The sequence below is a fragment of the Hemiscyllium ocellatum genome, chromosome 47 (assembly GCF_020745735.1).
Source record: "Hemiscyllium ocellatum isolate sHemOce1 chromosome 47, sHemOce1.pat.X.cur, whole genome shotgun sequence".
In the NCBI taxonomy this organism is placed as follows: Eukaryota; Metazoa; Chordata; class Chondrichthyes; order Orectolobiformes; family Hemiscylliidae; genus Hemiscyllium; species Hemiscyllium ocellatum.
This window is the reverse complement of record NC_083447.1, coordinates 8,087,715-8,104,341: the sequence shown is the minus strand read 5'-3', so window position 1 is coordinate 8,104,341 and position 16,627 is coordinate 8,087,715. Positions and strand designations below refer to the sequence as shown.

The following is a 16,627-nucleotide window of genomic DNA, read 5'->3' as shown; positions in this document are numbered from 1 at the left end:
CTGCCTGACCTGCTGTGCTTTTCCAGCACCCTCTCTCGAGTTCTTTTTAAAGCTACTGTCATGAAGCCCTTTGGCCCATCATATCCACACCAGTCGTCAAACAACTATCTATTCTAATCCCACTAATATCCAGAATCCAGTTCTTCAGAACAGCCATAAGTGTTCTGAATTCTGAAGATGTTAACTCCTTCCTCGTTCTCTCTCTCTGTCTCTCTCTGTCTCTCTCTGTCTCTCTCTGTATCTCTCTCTCTCTCTCTCTCTCTCTCTCTCTCTCTCTCTCTCTCTCTCTCTCTCTCTCTCTCTGTGTCTCTGTCAGTAGGTCTGTCAGCAGTTGTGTAATTTCCCAGCATTCCCTGTTTTATTACCATATTTTTGCTGCTCTCTTTCCAGAGGAGGGCTCTGGAAATCTATCTTTACTTGATTCCTGACCAAAGAATTTATTTTTATTCTGGTATAGGGACACTCCAGTTTTCTAACACATCTGGACTGGTCGACTGACAGTCGCTACATAGTCACAAACTCTGGAGACTATGAGGTCCTCTTCTGTGAGTACAGAGTCTCTAACATTGTTGTCAAATTCTATAGATGCTACTTAAACCTGGGGAAAGTTTTCACAAATGTCTGGTCTCTTATTCAGATGGTAACTATGTTGAGTGCGTGAGTGTTTCCTAGCATGCTGTTTTTTGTGAGGGGGATAAACTGTAGAGCGGGGATGTTTTGCCACTGTTAGTGTGTCCGATTGTGGTTGCTCTCAATGTGGTCTCCTCTACACTGGGGAGACAGGACGCCAGCTTGTGGAACGTTTCAGAGAACATCTTCGGGACACCCACTGCCCTGTGGCCAAAAACTAACTCCCCCTCCCACTCCGGCAAGGACATGCAAACCCTGGGCCACCTCCACCACCAAACTCTAGCCACCCAACACCTGGAGGAAGAACGCCTCCTCTTCCACCTTGGGACCCTCCAACCACATGGGATCAATGTGGACTTCATCAGTTTCCTCATCTCCCCTCCCCTCCCCTCCCCTTACCCTTATCCCAGATCCAACCTGCCAACTGGGCACCACACTTTTGAATTGTCCTACCTATCTACCTTCCTTCCCACCTCTGTTCCACCCTCCTCTCTGACCTATCACCTCCTCAGCTAGCTTCCCTCCAACACCACAACCACCACCACAACCCTCCCTCCATTTATCTCCCAGCCTCCTTGGGCCATCACCTCATTCCTGAAGAAGGGCTTATGCCTGAAACATCGACCTCCTGCTGCTTGGATGCTGCCTGACCTGCTGCGCTTTTCCAGCACCACACTCCTCGACACCGTTGAACTGCACATTGGTGAGACCATATCTAGAGTAGTGTGTACAATTTTGGTCTCTTATTATTAATAAAAAGGACATAAATTGCTTTAGAAACCGTTCTAAGAAGGTTCAGTTGATGGGTCCCTGAGGAAGGGGGAATTATTTGTGTGGGGAGGTTGGACAGATTGTGTCTGAGCCTGTAACCCACTGGAATGGAGGGGAATAAGATGTGATCCAAATGAAACATGTAAAATCCTGAGGGAAACTTGACCGAGTAGATGCTGGTAGGCTGTTCCCTTTTTTGGGAGAGGTTAGAACCAAGGGAAACCGTTTACAAATGAGGGGGCTTCCATTTCAGACAAATTGAGAAATACCTTGGGTAAGAAAGTTCTAACGACTCATACAGTACGGAAACAGACCCTTTGGTCCAATCAGTCCATTCCAAACGTAATCCCGAGCTAAACTAGTCCCACCTGCCTGCTCCCGGCCCATTTCCCTCCAAACCTTTCCTCTGCATGTACTTCTCCAAGTGGCATTTAAACGTTGTAGTTGTACCCACATCTACCACTTCCTCAGGAGGTTCACTCTACACGCAAACCACCCTCTGTTAATGAAGAAAAAAATTGCCCCTCATGTCTTTTAGATTACTTACAGCGTGGAAACAGGCCCTTCGGCCCAACAAGTCCACACCGACCCGCCGAAGCGCAACCCACCCATACCCCTACCTCTTGCCTAACACTACGGGCAATTTAGCATGGTCAATTCACCTGACCCACACATCTTTGGACTGTAGGAGGAAACCGGAGCACCCCCTCCTCTCTCCTTGATATGCCCACATGTCTTGAAGTTCCCCCCCCACCATTCTAGGGAAAAGATAACCATCATTAACTCTGTCCATACCCCTTATGATTTTAAACTTTTAAGGTCACTCCTCAACCTCCTACGCGCCAGTGTAAAAAGACCCAGTCTTTCTTTATAACTCAAGCCCTCCATTCCCAGCAACGTCCTGGTAAATCTCTTGTGAAACCCTCTTCAGCTTAATATCCTTCCTATAACAGGGTGACCAGAACTGGACCCAATGTTCCAGAAGAGGCCTCACCAATGTCCTCTCTAAAACATCAACATGGTAGCCATTTGAGTATAGGAGTTGGGACAAGAAATTAAGGTAAACATGCCAAACTCATGACTGAATGGTAGAAACCAGGTCACTAAACATCCCCCAAGGCGGGGAGAGAATCTCGGCTACTAAGGGGGGGGACACAGGATTTTGGATTAGACCAGAAAGTGAAATTGAGGTGGAGCAGTCACAATGGGCTGAATGGCCTACTTTTTTCAAATTTTAGCATTAACATTTGTAACTCTTTGATCTTGATTTTTATAATAAAACAATAAACAGTTTTTTAGAACCATAGTTTAAAATAAAATACAAAGAACTGTGGATGTTGGAAAACTGAAATTGCTGGAGAAACTCTGCCAGTCTGGGGGCAGAGAAAGCAGAATAAATGATTCCTGTGCAGTGACCCTTCATCAGAAACTTTTGTTAAAATGTCAAGCGCCATGAAGAGTTATTGGACCAGAAACATTTGATTTTGCTTTCTGTAGCCAGACCTGCTGAGTTTCTCCAGCAATTTGTGTTTCCGAACTGTATTTAGTCTGTAGCTATCTGTTTGGAGATTGGGTAAACACTGACACAAAACTCCCTCTTACACCAAATCCTTGTTTTCCGTGGAACGGAGGAGCTTTAGATCTTCCACGGATGCCACCGAATGTGGGAATCTGTTTAGCTCCGTTGGCTGGGTTCTCAGTTTCCTGAGTAGGAAGATGCCAACAGCATGGGTTCAATTCCCATCACCGGTTTTAGATTCCCATTGAAGGACTCTGCTTCTCAACTCCTTCCCTCATCTGAGCTCTGGTGGTCCTCGGGTTAAATCGCCACCTGTCGCTACTCTCTAATGGTCTGGTAAGACTATGGCAACACAACTACCAACCGTGAATACTGGTACACTGTAACTCTCCTATCGACAGTGAAGGCCAACATGGTCAGGTTAGACTAGTGAATGGGGAGGGCAGTGAACTTGTGGATGGTGAGGAGTGAGTGTACTAGTTTGTATATTCTGAGTAGAATCCCGTTTGTCCCCTCAGTCCTGTCTCACCGGTCAAAAGCAACCCTGGCTGATTTTTGTCACCTAACTCCATATCCCTTTTTGATGGAGTTTAGCGAAAAAGTCTCATCCGACTTCCGACTCACTTGTAATACTTGGCTAATTCTTAGATCCTCGAGGAGAAAGTGAGGTCTGCAGATCTGAGCTGAAAATGTGTTGTTGGAAAAGCGCAGCAGGTCAGGCAGCATCCAAGGAACAGGAGAGTCGACCTTTTGGGCATAAGTCCTTCTTCAGCCCATTCCTGAAGAAGGGCTTATGCCCAAAACGTCGAATCTCCTGTTCCTTGGATGCTGCCTGACCTGCTGCGCTTTTCCAGCAACACATTTTCAGCGCTAATTCTTAGATCCCTCTCAGGAAAAAGTTAAAACCTTTCTGCTGTAGCCCGTGTTCTGATTTTTGTGATTCCGTTGCTTCCTTTTCTCTAAGGCTTGTGTCTCCAAGTGACGTCTCTAACCCTTCCTTCCCTCCCCTAGGGACTCCGAACTGTAAACAGGTGACCAGCATGGATGTGGTGCGGGACTTGGAGTGGGCAACTTCTTCCTGTGTACTGTCCTTCCAGGTCTTTGGTGAGTATTAAATTGGCTCCTCTCCTTATCCAAGTCCTATATGTCAGTACAGAGATATTTTAGATTAAATTACTTTTATAGTGTGGAAACGGGCCCTTCGGCCCAACAAGTCCACACCGACCCGTCACCCACCCAGACCCATTCCCCTACATTTACCCTTTCACCTAACACTAGGGGCAATTTAGCATGGCCGATTCACCTAACCTGCACATTTTTGGATTGTGGGAGGAAACCCACGCAGACACTGGGAGAATGTGCAAACTCCGCACAGTCGCCGGAGGCAGGAATTGAACCCGGGTCTCTGGCGCTGTGAGGCAGCAGCGCTAACCACTGTGCCGTCACCATTCATTTTGGAAATGGCATTAGAGGGAGAGCCACTCAAAATTGGCTTCCTGTCATCAATGTGTATGGCTGTTGCCTTCCTTGGGTAACCACTGTTTCATTTTGAATATAATGATTACTGTTGGTCTTATGAGAAGTCTTTAAACTTGTGTTGCTTGAAAACAAGGCACCAACCATATACAAGGGATTGGCCACCACTTGGCAAATAAATTTCCGTTAACTGTATCCGGCACTAGAACATGAGAACTGCCTTCCTTTGTAGAACTTGCAGCTGAGCAACTCTGTACAAAGGGGGAAACCTTGATTGGCAAGGTGTTTGGTTTTGGGGAGTGGGGGGACTGGGGAATGTTGTGCCATTTCCAAACAGCCAGTCAAAAAGTGCCAGGGCACGTCCAAACAGAGGGCGCGGGAGTGACAAATGGACAGCAGAAGCTGCTGTATAGGAAACCCTTCAATCTCCCATGGAAGGACAGGGCACAGCCATGACAAATAGCAAGGGTGATGTTTGCTCTTTGTAGCTGCTCTAGGTATTTTAATTGTGCAAGCTGGTGTGAGATGTGGTGGTTAAACTGGTCACATGTACATCTCACCCCAGAGTGTGCTTATTATTCCTTCATGGGATAGTACATTGTCTTAAAGACACATCAGTTTAAGGACTTCTCTCAGGACCAGCAGTAGTCTATATATATATATATATATATTTTTTTTTTAAAACTGCAAAGTGGTTACCAGAGGAAAGCAGCAGGCACCTATTGATGCCAGGAAACCAACTTTAAATAGGTTTCCTCCACTCTGTATTGCCCAGTGGGTAACGGAGTCACCCCCATCGCTGTGGGTCTGGAGTCACGTGTAGGCCAAACCAGGTAAGGATGGCAGCTTCCTTCCCTAAAGGGCATTCGGTGAACCAGGTGATTTTTTCCAACATCATAACTGCTTCATGGATTCTTTAATTCCAGATTTTTAATTGAATTCCAATTCCTCTGTCTACCACAGTGGGATTTAAACCTGGGTCCTCAGAACATTAGCTCTGAAGAGTCATCTAGACTCCAAGCATTAGTGTGCCCTCTCTCCCCATGGATGGTGGCTGACCCGCAGTGAGATGCAGCATTTGTTGTTTCCCGTATAGATTCCAGTCTCTGCATTAAAATGCTCCATAGCACATTACCTGGGTCTCCAGGTTAATATCTTCGAGTAAAAAGTGAGGTCTGCAGATGCTGGAGGTCAGAGCTGAAAATGTGTTGCTGGTTAAAGCACAGCAGGTCAGGCAGCATCCAAGGAACAGGAAATTCGAAGTTTTGGGCCAGAGCCCTTCATCAAGAATGAGGGGAGTGTGCCAGGCAGGTTAAGATAAAAGGTAGGAAGGAGGGACTTGGGGGAGGGGCGATGGAGATGTGAAGAGCTTCTGTGCAGAGGAGATGACCTGGGGGGTGCAGTGAGAGAGAGACTCACTGAAATCCTTGTAGAGGGAGGAAGAGAGCTTCTTCAAGGAAGGCATCCTTGGATGCTGCCTGACCTGCTGCGCTTTAACCAGCAACACATTTTCAGCTCTGATCTCCAGCATCTGCAGACCTCACTTTCTACTCGAAGATTTTAACCTACTGCGAATCCTCTTGCAAGGATGCCTTCCTTGAAGAAGCTCTCTTCCTCCCTCTACAAAGATTTCAGTGAGTCTCTCTCTCACTGCACCCCCCAGGTCTCTCCAGGTTAATAGTCCAGTGAACGTACCACCAGCCCATTGCTTCCCCCTAGTGGGCACTGTGCCCAGCTCATTCCTGGTTTTATTTTTCCCAGGTGTCTGGCCAGAGGGGGCTGACGGGACTGATATCAATGCCATTTGCAGGTCATCCGATGATCAACTCCTTGTCACAGCAGATGACTTTGGGAAAGTGAATTTGTTTTCCTATCCGTGCTTGCACCCTCGGGTAAGTGTAGTGTGAACATTTTGTACCCAGTGGTCTCCCTCGATATGCAGTTGCTGCCTCTTGTTACACTGTAGTTCGCACTCGCTCCTCCCATAGCTCATCCACATTTGTTCATTGACCTCCATCATCCAGATCAACGTCTCCTCATGCTGTCCTCCACTTCACCACTGAGCAGAGATCTCTGCAACTGATCCAACAGCTCAGTGCCTTTTTATTCCCTTTTTCTCCCCGCGAACTATCACCTTTTTAGTTTTTAGAATCCTTTTCCCTCTTTTGCAAGTTCAAGAATCCTCTCTTAGAAAGAAGAGTCCTATTGGGCCCTGAAGTTAAATTTTTGCCCCTGATTTTCCCAACGGCCAGGCAGTCATTTGTCCTGTGTCTCGCTGTGTCTGTGTCTCTCTGCTCTGTAGAACCTCTGCCTAGCAGATTCGGGGGGGGAATTGCCTGGGAGAAATGGAAAATACTGCTATGTCCCCTTATGCCTGGGACTCTTTGCAAATCTCTTTTATTTTCAAACTGGAAAATTTCACAGACTCCAATGGAATTAACTGAAGTAGTTACAGAATTGTGGCAGTACAGAAAAGGCCCCAGGAAATCAGCCATGACAAATTACTGTAAGTCTACACCAGTCCCACTTTCCCGCACTCCATCCATGAATGTTACGATACTTAGTTTTCCTTTTGAAAAAAGGTTGAGGGCTCTTGCTGCAATTACCCTCCTGGTCAGTGCAGTTCACGTTCGTAACATCAGCTGGAAGACTAATGGGGGGGGAGAAACATCCTCAAATCCCCTCATCCTCCTGCAGTTCGCTTAGTCTTTAACAAAAAATGTGCTTCAGTTGCTGAAAATATTCAAAGTTTTTTTTTGTTGACACTTAAAAACCATCAAAGGGCATGATGATTAGTGTGAGAAAATATGTAGCATGGTGGCTCAGTGGTTAGCACTGCTGCCTCACAGCGCCAGGGACCCAAGTTCAATTCCAGCCTCGGGCAATTGTCTTTTGTGGAGTTTGCACATTCTCCGAGTGTCTGCGTGGGATTCCTCCCACAGTTCAAACAGGTGCAGGTTATGGAAGTTATTCTGTCATTAACTTAGTGTTGCAGTGTATGCCTGGGGTCATGTTACAGGGCTCCAGTAACAGATAATGGTGTATTGTGATAGGCTAGTTAATTCACTGGTAGATGGCCTAATGCTGGTGTTGTGGTGTGATGGAGGTAACCAGTGAGATAGATGATTTCTTTAGAAAAACAAAGCAAGCCAGCATGATCGGCTATGCTAACATTATCCGATAAGGACGGGACCAACAATTATATAACCACGAGAAGAACAAAGCTTGGGGCGAGTCAGGGAAGACCTTTTGCTGGCTCCTACAGCTTTGATTTTGCAAGATTAAAGTTTAAGTTCATGAAGGATTTTCTGTGTCTCCTAGTAATTTTTTTTATAGAACATTGAGTGATTCTTCCACAACAAGGTTAGAGTGGATTGGCTGTGCTAAATTGTCCCATAGTGTCCAGGGATAGAACATAGAACAGGACAGCACAGAACAGGCCCTTCAGCCCATGATGTTGTGCTGACCAATGATCCTCATGTAAGGTAAACCTAATGTACGAACCCTCAAATTTCTGTGACCATATGCATGTCCAGCAGTCTCTTAAATATCCCCAATGACCTCGCTTCCACAACTGCTGCTGGCAACGCATTCCATGCTCCCACAACTCTCTGCGTAAAGAACCCACCTCTGACATTCCCCCCCCTATACTTTCTGCCAAACAGTATAAAACTATGACCCCCCATGTTAACAATTTCTGCCCTGGGAAAGTCTCTGGCTATCAACTCTATCTATGCCTCTCATTATCTTGTACACCTCAATTAGGTCGTCTCTCTTCCTCCTTTTTTCCAATGAAAAATGTCCGAGCTCAGTCAACCTCTCTTCGTAAGATAAGCCCTCCATTCATGTGCAGGTTAGGGTGGATTGGCCATGTTAAATTTCCCCATAGTGTTCAAAGATGTGCATGTTAGGTGCATTAGTCAGGGGTAAATGTAGAGTTCAAGGTGGGATACCCTTTCGAGGGTTGGTGTGGCCTTGTTGGGCCAAATGGCCTGTTTCCACACTGTCGGGATTCTGAAACAGCACTGAACTGGATCGGTCATGATTGAGTTAAAAATGGCAGAGCTGACTGAAGGCGAGTGGCCCAGCTCCTATTTCTTTCTGGATCTGGTCAGAATAACCCTTTTTTTTAAATCCCAGTTTCCTGCTGCCTGCCATTTCTTTGTCTGTAAAAAGCAGCATATTGCAGCCCTTGGCTTTTCTTTAAATTTCAGATATTCATAAAACAAATCTTTGTGTACATACACAATCGCGAATCCAGTTTGGTTCTGCGCAGTAGCACATCCACTAAACCAACACTCCTTTGGAGTTTGACTCTCTCCCAAAAAACGAAAGGCATCTCTTACACATGCAGGACTTTAATTAGGGCACCACGAGGGTCCAATAACTGAACGGACCCCCATTTACCTTCAGCAGGAAGACCTCGGACAGTGGTCTGTTCCCTCTGTAACATGGCAGCAGCTGTCTCTGCTTCAGAGCATAGCCCTTGGCCATTGGTCAGTTCAGTAGGATTAGATTAGATTCCCTACAGCGTGGAAACCGGCTCTTCGGCCCAACCCGTTCACACTGACCCTCCGAAGAGTAACCCACCCAGATCCATTTCCCTCTGACTAATGGGCAATTTAGCACGGCCAATCCACCCTGGCCCGCACATCTTTGGACTGTGGGAGGAAACCAGAGCACCTGGAGGAAACCCACGCAGACACGGGGAGAATGTGTAACCTCCACACAGACAGTCGCCAGAGGCTGGAATTGAACCTGGGACATGAGGCAGCAGTGCTAACCACTGAGCCATCGTGCCGCCCCACTGTCTTTGGTTTTTTTGCTATTTGCCTTGTTTTTTTTCAGAAAACTCATGGTTTGCCAATTTGAAAATCAGCAAATTCATCTCTGGCTTCCTGAGAGAGAGAGAGAGAGCGTGAACTGTGTGAATTCTACTTAGAGTTCAGATCCTTCCTGAAAGCGCGCTCTCAAAGAATTCTATCAATCTCTGGCTTTCTGCTGTGGTTTTAATATAGCAAAATTAATGACTATTAGCAGCCAGTGACAGTCCGATAATCTCGCTTCACATTAATGTGTGCACCCAATTAATTCAGTGCCTTTTTATTCTATTAATCTCGCTCGCTCACTCCCCTCTGCATCATCTCGGTTCATCTGTTTTTTGAAGGTGGATTTACTTTTAAGCAGAGCGATGGGAAAGGAATTATTAAACATTTTTAAGTCACATTTGTAATTGACCTATTTGTTTTTAAATGTCATAATTATCATATCACTACTTTTCCCACCCTCTGAGTATTCTGGCACTCTGCAGAGTCAGGATTAGATTCTCTTCCGTGTGGAAACAGGCGCTTCGGCCCAACAAGTCCACACTGATTCTCTCAAGAGTAACCCATCTAGACCCTATAATTTACCCCTGACTTGGCAAATTAGCGTGGCCAATTTACCTGACCTGCACGTCTTTGGATTGTGGGAGGAAACCGGAGCACCCGGAGGAAAACCCAAGCAGACACGGGGAGAATGTCTGTCTGTGTGGAGTTTGTACAGTCACCCGAGGCTGGAATCAAACCCAAGTCCCTCGTGCTGTGAGGCAGCAGTGCTGACCACTGAGCCACTGTGCCACAGTTATTGTGGTGTCTGGCTGCACACTGGACTCAGGCTGACCTGAAATCCTTCCTCCAGTTGAATATGGAAGCCATTGTTTTCAGTCCCTAGCTATTGACTTCAGCCCTGGCAACTGTCTGACACTCGGCCAGACCATGTTTGCACCCTCCAATGAGCTTCCAATCGGACAAATCCTGCTGTTTCCAAGCTTTCCTCTTTTTTTAATTTTTTTTTCAATTTCCAACACCAGGAAGATAGGAAGAGAGCTATTTGTTTTTCTTTTCTTTTTCTTTCTTCTTCTATTGGCCTAGTGACAAGCAGTGCCCTACACTCCTGTTTTTTTTGGTTAAATTTTTCTTTTTTTTTTCTAACCCCCGCACTACTGCCTAACTGCGGTAGGGCCTGTGTGTGTGCAGGTGAGAGACACAAGGTGCATGAATCTTTATTTAATTTCCACCACCAGGAAGAAAGGAAACACCCAAGTGGCCTGTGACAAGCTGGGCCCTTCACATCAAAGGGCAATGCTGTGTGATCAAAACAGCTTTCCTCTGTTAACTCTACTGCCATCTCGGCTGATTGGCTGTTGAAGCCCTCGTTCACACCTTAGTGACCTCTGCCCTCGATTATTCGAGCACGTGTCTGGCTTGCTACCCAGGCCCTACTCTCTGTAAACTCTGGTCATGCCAAACTCTGCAATCTCTCCAAATCCCCTGTTGGCTGACTGACTGACACTGGTTTGGGTGAAGTAATGCCTCATTTTTGATTTTTTTTTAAAAAAACAAAATGATGTTCGTCTTTTATTTTCAATCTCTCCACAGTCTCATCCTTCTCTATCTTTGTAAAGGCCCCCAACCTTGCAACTCTCTGAAGTCTATGATTTTCCGATTCCTGCCTCTTTAGCTTCACCGCCACTTTGATTTTAATCACTTCCGCCATTGGCTGTGCTACCTTCAACTGTCTAGCACTAAATTCCCTCCTCAAACCCGTCCGCCTTCAGTTTATTCCTCCTTTTTGAAGATACTCCTTTTTAACCCTCTTCTAGGAAGACTTGGAGCTCAGTCAGAGTGAACTGAATGATGTTAGGTGCATTCATCAGGAGTAAATGTAGGGGAATGGGTCTGGATGGGTTCCTCTTTGGAGGGTCGGTGTGGACTTGTTGGGCCGAGGAGCCTGTTTCCACACTGTAGGGAATCTAATCTAATGTTAGAATCTCACAACACCAGGTTATAATCCAACAGGTTTATTTAAAACCACAAGCTTTCGAAGCACTGCACTTTCATCAGTTAAATGATTGAATGAATAATAGTCACTTGTACTCTGCAATGAACAACACAGCGAAATACAGTTAAAGCTTCAACTGTCAACACAATCTGGTGCCATTTTGTGTAGTTGAAGAATAGAAGGCTATAAATGGAAGGAAGTCCATCTTTGTTCCTCCTCACTGCTCTGGCTCATCAGCATAGTAGGATAGTGTGAAGCATTGTTCATAATGTAGCCGTGAATCACCTTGGAACATTTTTATGACATTAAGTGCTTTTGCAAATATAAGCTATTGTTCACAATCCTGGCTGACGCTCCAAATGCTGCACTGTCAGACTTGACCCGGGGAATATAGACCGTGGGAGGCACAGTCTCTGGATAAGGGGCCAAACGTTTAGGTCCGAGAGGAGTGAGTCCTGACCGTTTGAAGTGGCTGACAAACAACAAAAGCAGGTGAACCCGTCACTTTTCTCTTCACTGTGTGTATTGTATCTCACAGTGCCAGCACAGACTCACCATTACGCATCTCAGGCTCATGAGATGTTTTCTCAAAACAAAACAATGGACACTTCTGTCACATCCACCTTTAACTATCCCAGAGTGTTTGAGACACCCCCTGAGAAGACCATTTTAATTTCCAGGATAGGAGGACTTAGGATTATATTCACTCGAGTTTTAGAGGGGGGGAAATGTTTGAACTTGAAGCTTTATTTTCTACTTAAAACAAAGGTGTCACTGTACTTTAATCACTTGCAATGTTTAACTTTAACTTTATTCTTTCTTTCTACGCTGCTCCTAAGATTCTGTACTAATGTACTTAGATGGCACTTGGCTAGTGACATTATACACTTTTTACTGTACTCCTATACTTTTGAGTACGTGACAATAAAATTAATAAATAAATCTCAGCAGCCTATAAAATTCTCCTGGACTAGACTGGGTCAATGCAGGAAGAATGTTCCTGATGACCACGGAGTCAATATCTAAAGGATACAGGGTAGGACTGAGATGAGAAGAAATCTCTTCACCCAGAGAGTGGGGGAGCCTGTGTGATTCTCTATGACAGAAAGCAGTCGAGGCCAAAACGTCGAATGTTTTCAAAGAGTTAGATATTGTTCAGAGGGATAAAGAAATCAACGGGTATGGGGGGAAAGTTGGGACCAAGCACTGAATTGGACGATCAGCCATGATCGTATTGAATGGGAGAACAGGCTCAAAGGGCCGAATGGCCTATTCTGTTCGTGTCAGCACATCAGGCCTGTCCTGCCATTCAGTTGTATCATGGCAGATTTGTATGGTCACTTCATTTTTGTTTCCTTTCTCAAGACTTTATTTTGTCAGGCAAGTGCATGATGGATTTCCACACTGGATGCTCTCGGTTTGTCACCCTCTCCCATTGGCCGATTTAGGACAGAGAGATCCGCATTGGGGAGGAGCTAATGAGCAGCAAGATTCCCGGTTATAGAAAGGATATTAAAACCGGAGAGGGTTCAGAAAGAGATTTCCCAAGATGTTGCAGGACACGGAAGGGGGACTTTTTCACTGGAAGCTGAGGAGGTGACCTTTTATCGAGGTTTATAAAATCATGAGGGGTATAGAGAAGGTAAATGGTTGGCGTCTTTTCCATAGGATGGGGGGATTTCCAGACTAGTGGGCATATTTTTAAGGTGAGAGGAGAGAGATTTTAAAGATGAGGGGCAATTTTATTTTAGTGGTTGGAATGAAGTGACAGAGGAAGTGGGTACAGTTACAATGTTTAAAAGACATTTGGATAATTTCGTGACCAACCAACCCAACCACCCCGTGGCTCAACACTTTAACTCCCCCTCCCACTCCACCAAGGACGTGCAGGTCCTTGGACTCCTCCATCGCCAGACCATAACAACACGACGGCTGGAGGAAGAGCGCCTCATCTTCCGCCTGGGAACCCTCCAACCACAAGGGATGAACTCAGATTTCTCCAGTTTCCTCATTTCCCCTCCCCCCACCTTGTCTCAGTCGATTCCCTCGAACTCAGCACCGCCCTCCTAACCTGCAATCTTCTTCCTGACCTCTCCGCCCCCCACCCCACTCCGGCCTATCACCCTCACCTTGATCTCCTTCCACCTATCACATCTCCATCGCCCCTCCCCCAAGTCCCTCCTCCCTACCTTTTATCTTAGCCTGCTGGGCACACTTTCCTCATTCCTGATGAAGGGCTTATGCCCAAAACGTCGAATTTCCTGTTCCTTGGATGCTGCCTGACCTGCTGCGCCTTAGCCAGCAACACATTTTCAGCGCTAATTTCATGAATAGGAAAGGATTGGAGGGATATGGGCCAGGAGCAGGCAGGTGGGACTAGTTTAGTTTGGGATTGGTTTGAACGAAGGGTCTGTTTCCATGCTGTAGGACTCTATATAGATCGATGAACACCCAATTGTGGTGCAGTGGTACTGTCCCTAGCCCTGAGCCTGAAGGGCTGAGTTGAAGTCTCACCTGGTCCAGAGGGTGTGTCGTAACATCCCTGAACAGGTGGGTTAGCAACTACTTAGACATGCGAACCATCTAATAGAGGGGTTGTCTCTGCAATGACTGTCACTGTTCCCTGTTTCTGTTACAGGCGCCAAGTCACAAGTACAGTGGCCACAGCAGTCATGTGACCAACATTGCCTTTCTCCATGACAACACCAGTCTGATCTCCACTGGTGGGAAGGACATGAGTGTCATTCAATGGAGCGTCGCCTAGGTTACCGCACTTTATCCAGTGATGCAATCCCAGCCGTGTGGATTGGGTGGTGCTAGGGCACTGCACAGCAAGATTCCACCCTTCAGTGCCTCATTAGTCACCAATTCTCTTTTTATTTGTTTTGCGGTTTTGCTGAATTTATTTTTGTTTTAGTGGGAAGCTGAAGGGGTATCTATTGCTCTTCCCTTACCCTCAGCCCCTGCACTATGGCTTTTTAAAAAGATTTCTTTAGCCTCCTTGGGCCACTTCCAACTCGAGGACAGTCCTATAGCTGCATTGAAACGATTCGCAGTCTGTCTCCATCACCCCTGCTGTGCTCAAGTCATTGCATGTGGTATGAGCAATTTTTTTTTAAAATCAATATAAGAATCCATTCTGGAGATCCCTTTTTGTAAGCAGTTGGTTCCTGTTGAGATTCAGTTCCAAAGGAATCCCGCAAACCACTTTCTCAGCTGGACCCTACAAGGGTAACGGGGTGTGTAGGAGAGGGCACAGGTCTATTATTGCTCCAAGGCTATCCTGATTAGTCCAATCATTGATTGATTGATTTGTGTCAACACTCCCCCGGTCTGTTTTCTGGGGGTTGTTTAAAGGCTTCTGCGCCACCCTAGGACTCCAAACTGAGATTTTGCAAAAAGGCATTTCCACCTCTGACCCACCGGCCCTCCCAAAGTTGCCTTCCTGCTGCGTTCAAACGGCCGGCCCATTGCGGTGAAAACTCTGGGAGCCTTTTTCCTCACCCTCTCTGCTGAAGGAACCGGACACTGTTTCCAATTCTGCGACAGACCCTTTTTCACAGCTGGAGCCCGTGGGGAATCTTCACGGGGATACCCTATGTGTCTAAAACCATCAGGAGTCAACCAAACGGGCAAAAATAGTTCTCTTGTATTCAATTTATTTTCTAAATGTGCTGAAAATGTCAAGGCTGACCATTCGGTTTTTGTTTCTGTCCGATTATCACCTGGTTTGGGATTCCCAGACTAGTCCCACACCAGAGTACTTGGGTTTGTTATTTTTAAATGAGAGGTGTGGGGTTAAGAAGTGTTTTTGCTTTTGCCACGTCGACTGCAGTCCCTAGATCAATCATGTAGCACGGAAGAGGCCCTTCAGCCCATCAAGTCTGTGTCACCATGGCAACCCAACTGGCTCATGGGAATTCATTTTCTTGTTGGACTAACACATCTTCCAAATTTTTTTTTCCTCTTTATTTTTCCCCCTCCACCAGCCCCAAGTTTGTTTGGATAGCCACAGGCTCTGATCCAATTTCCACACTATGGATTTGCAACTGGGAAAGCCTGTCGAACAGGCCATTATCCATTTTTTTTGTTGTTTCTAAGCACAGTGACAAATGTGTATGCACTAAACTTCCATTTGCACCATTTAAATGCCAATGTTATCAATCTGCTGACCTGGCAACACCACGTGGCCATTACCTCGACACCCGAAGTAAGGCAGTTGGATGGGATCTATCAGGTAATGGCCTGGTTGACAGCAGCAAAGCCATTTGGTTATTAACAGATTCCTGAATACATTTATGTTCCCCTCTCCCTGTTTTGGCTGAACCATGGTTTAAATCCCTCCTGATGTTCCTCAAATGTGCTCTCTCTCTCTCTCTCACTGTCATTTATAAATCTGATCTCACCAATCTCCCCCACGTTCTGAGAATGGACTTTTATTTTTAGAAAGTGTATATAACTAACTGATTTAAGAATCACAATGAAGAAATACAAATGGAAAATGAATGTGTTTCTCCACTGTAGAGAATTTAACTTTTTTTTTTGAAGATCTCTCTATTTTGTGAAGGCTGCAGCAAATTGTACAATTGCAATTTTTTTCCCTGTAAGTCTCTAAACCCAGACGAGAGGCCTGTGTCGATGGTCGGTGTGTGTAAAACCTTCACAAGAACCAACGTCCTTCCAAGCACTCGCGGGAGTCCCACGAGTCACCAGTAATTTTTCATTTTAGAATCAAACTTCCTATTTCTCAGAAAGAGTAGGTGACAAGGGGAAACTTCCCTTTTTTATTCCCTCTTTGTAGAGTTACAGCATCATTTAACTTTTTTTTTTCTTTGAATGCATGTTTCCAGAAAGGAAGACATTCGGCACATCTTGGTAAAAACAATGACTACAGATGCTGGAAACCAGATTCTGGATTAGGGGTGCTGGAAGAGCACAGCAGTTCAGGCCGCATCCAACGAGCAGCGAAATCGACGTTTCGAGATGAAGGGCTTTTGCCCGAAGCGTTGATTTCGCTGCACTTTGGATGCTGCCTGAACTGCTGTGCTCTTCCAGCACCACTAATCCAGAATTCAGCATCTCCTGTCTGTGCTGGGGCTGTGACCAAAGTGAACACGACTTGACCCCACCCCCCCCCAACCCAGTGTCTCGTTGACCAACGTAGACAGAGCAGTAATGCTCAGAGGACGCTGGGTTCGGTTCTTGCTGTGGTGAGCTAAATTAAAGTGGAAATCCAGAATTTAAACATATTCAATGGCCCCAGAATTATCCATTGTCATAAAACCCATCTAGTTCATCAAGGATGAGCACTAAATGGTGTCCCAGCCAGCAACTCCCATGAGTGAATTATTAAAAATAAAAGTTAGTGACCTTTAGCAGCTTGGGCCTATGTGTGGCTCCAGAACTATA

General features: G+C 45.9%; 1 protein-coding gene across 2 annotated transcripts in view; it reads left to right on the top strand.

The window, feature by feature from the left end:
• The window catches only part of eml2 (EMAP like 2), a 67,781-nt gene extending 52,057 nt beyond the window's left edge, over positions 1-15,724 (top strand). For both annotated transcript variants that reach the window (XM_060856164.1, XM_060856165.1), the window contains 4 exons: positions 458-545; positions 3,932-4,024; positions 6,158-6,288; positions 13,857-15,724. In XM_060856164.1, the coding sequence (XP_060712147.1) occupies positions 458-545; positions 3,932-4,024; positions 6,158-6,288; positions 13,857-13,982 (438 nt within the window). In that variant the 3' untranslated portion in view covers positions 13,983-15,724. The remainder of the gene's footprint in view (positions 1-457; positions 546-3,931; positions 4,025-6,157; positions 6,289-13,856) is intronic.
• The last annotated feature ends 903 nt before the right edge of the window (positions 15,725-16,627 follow it).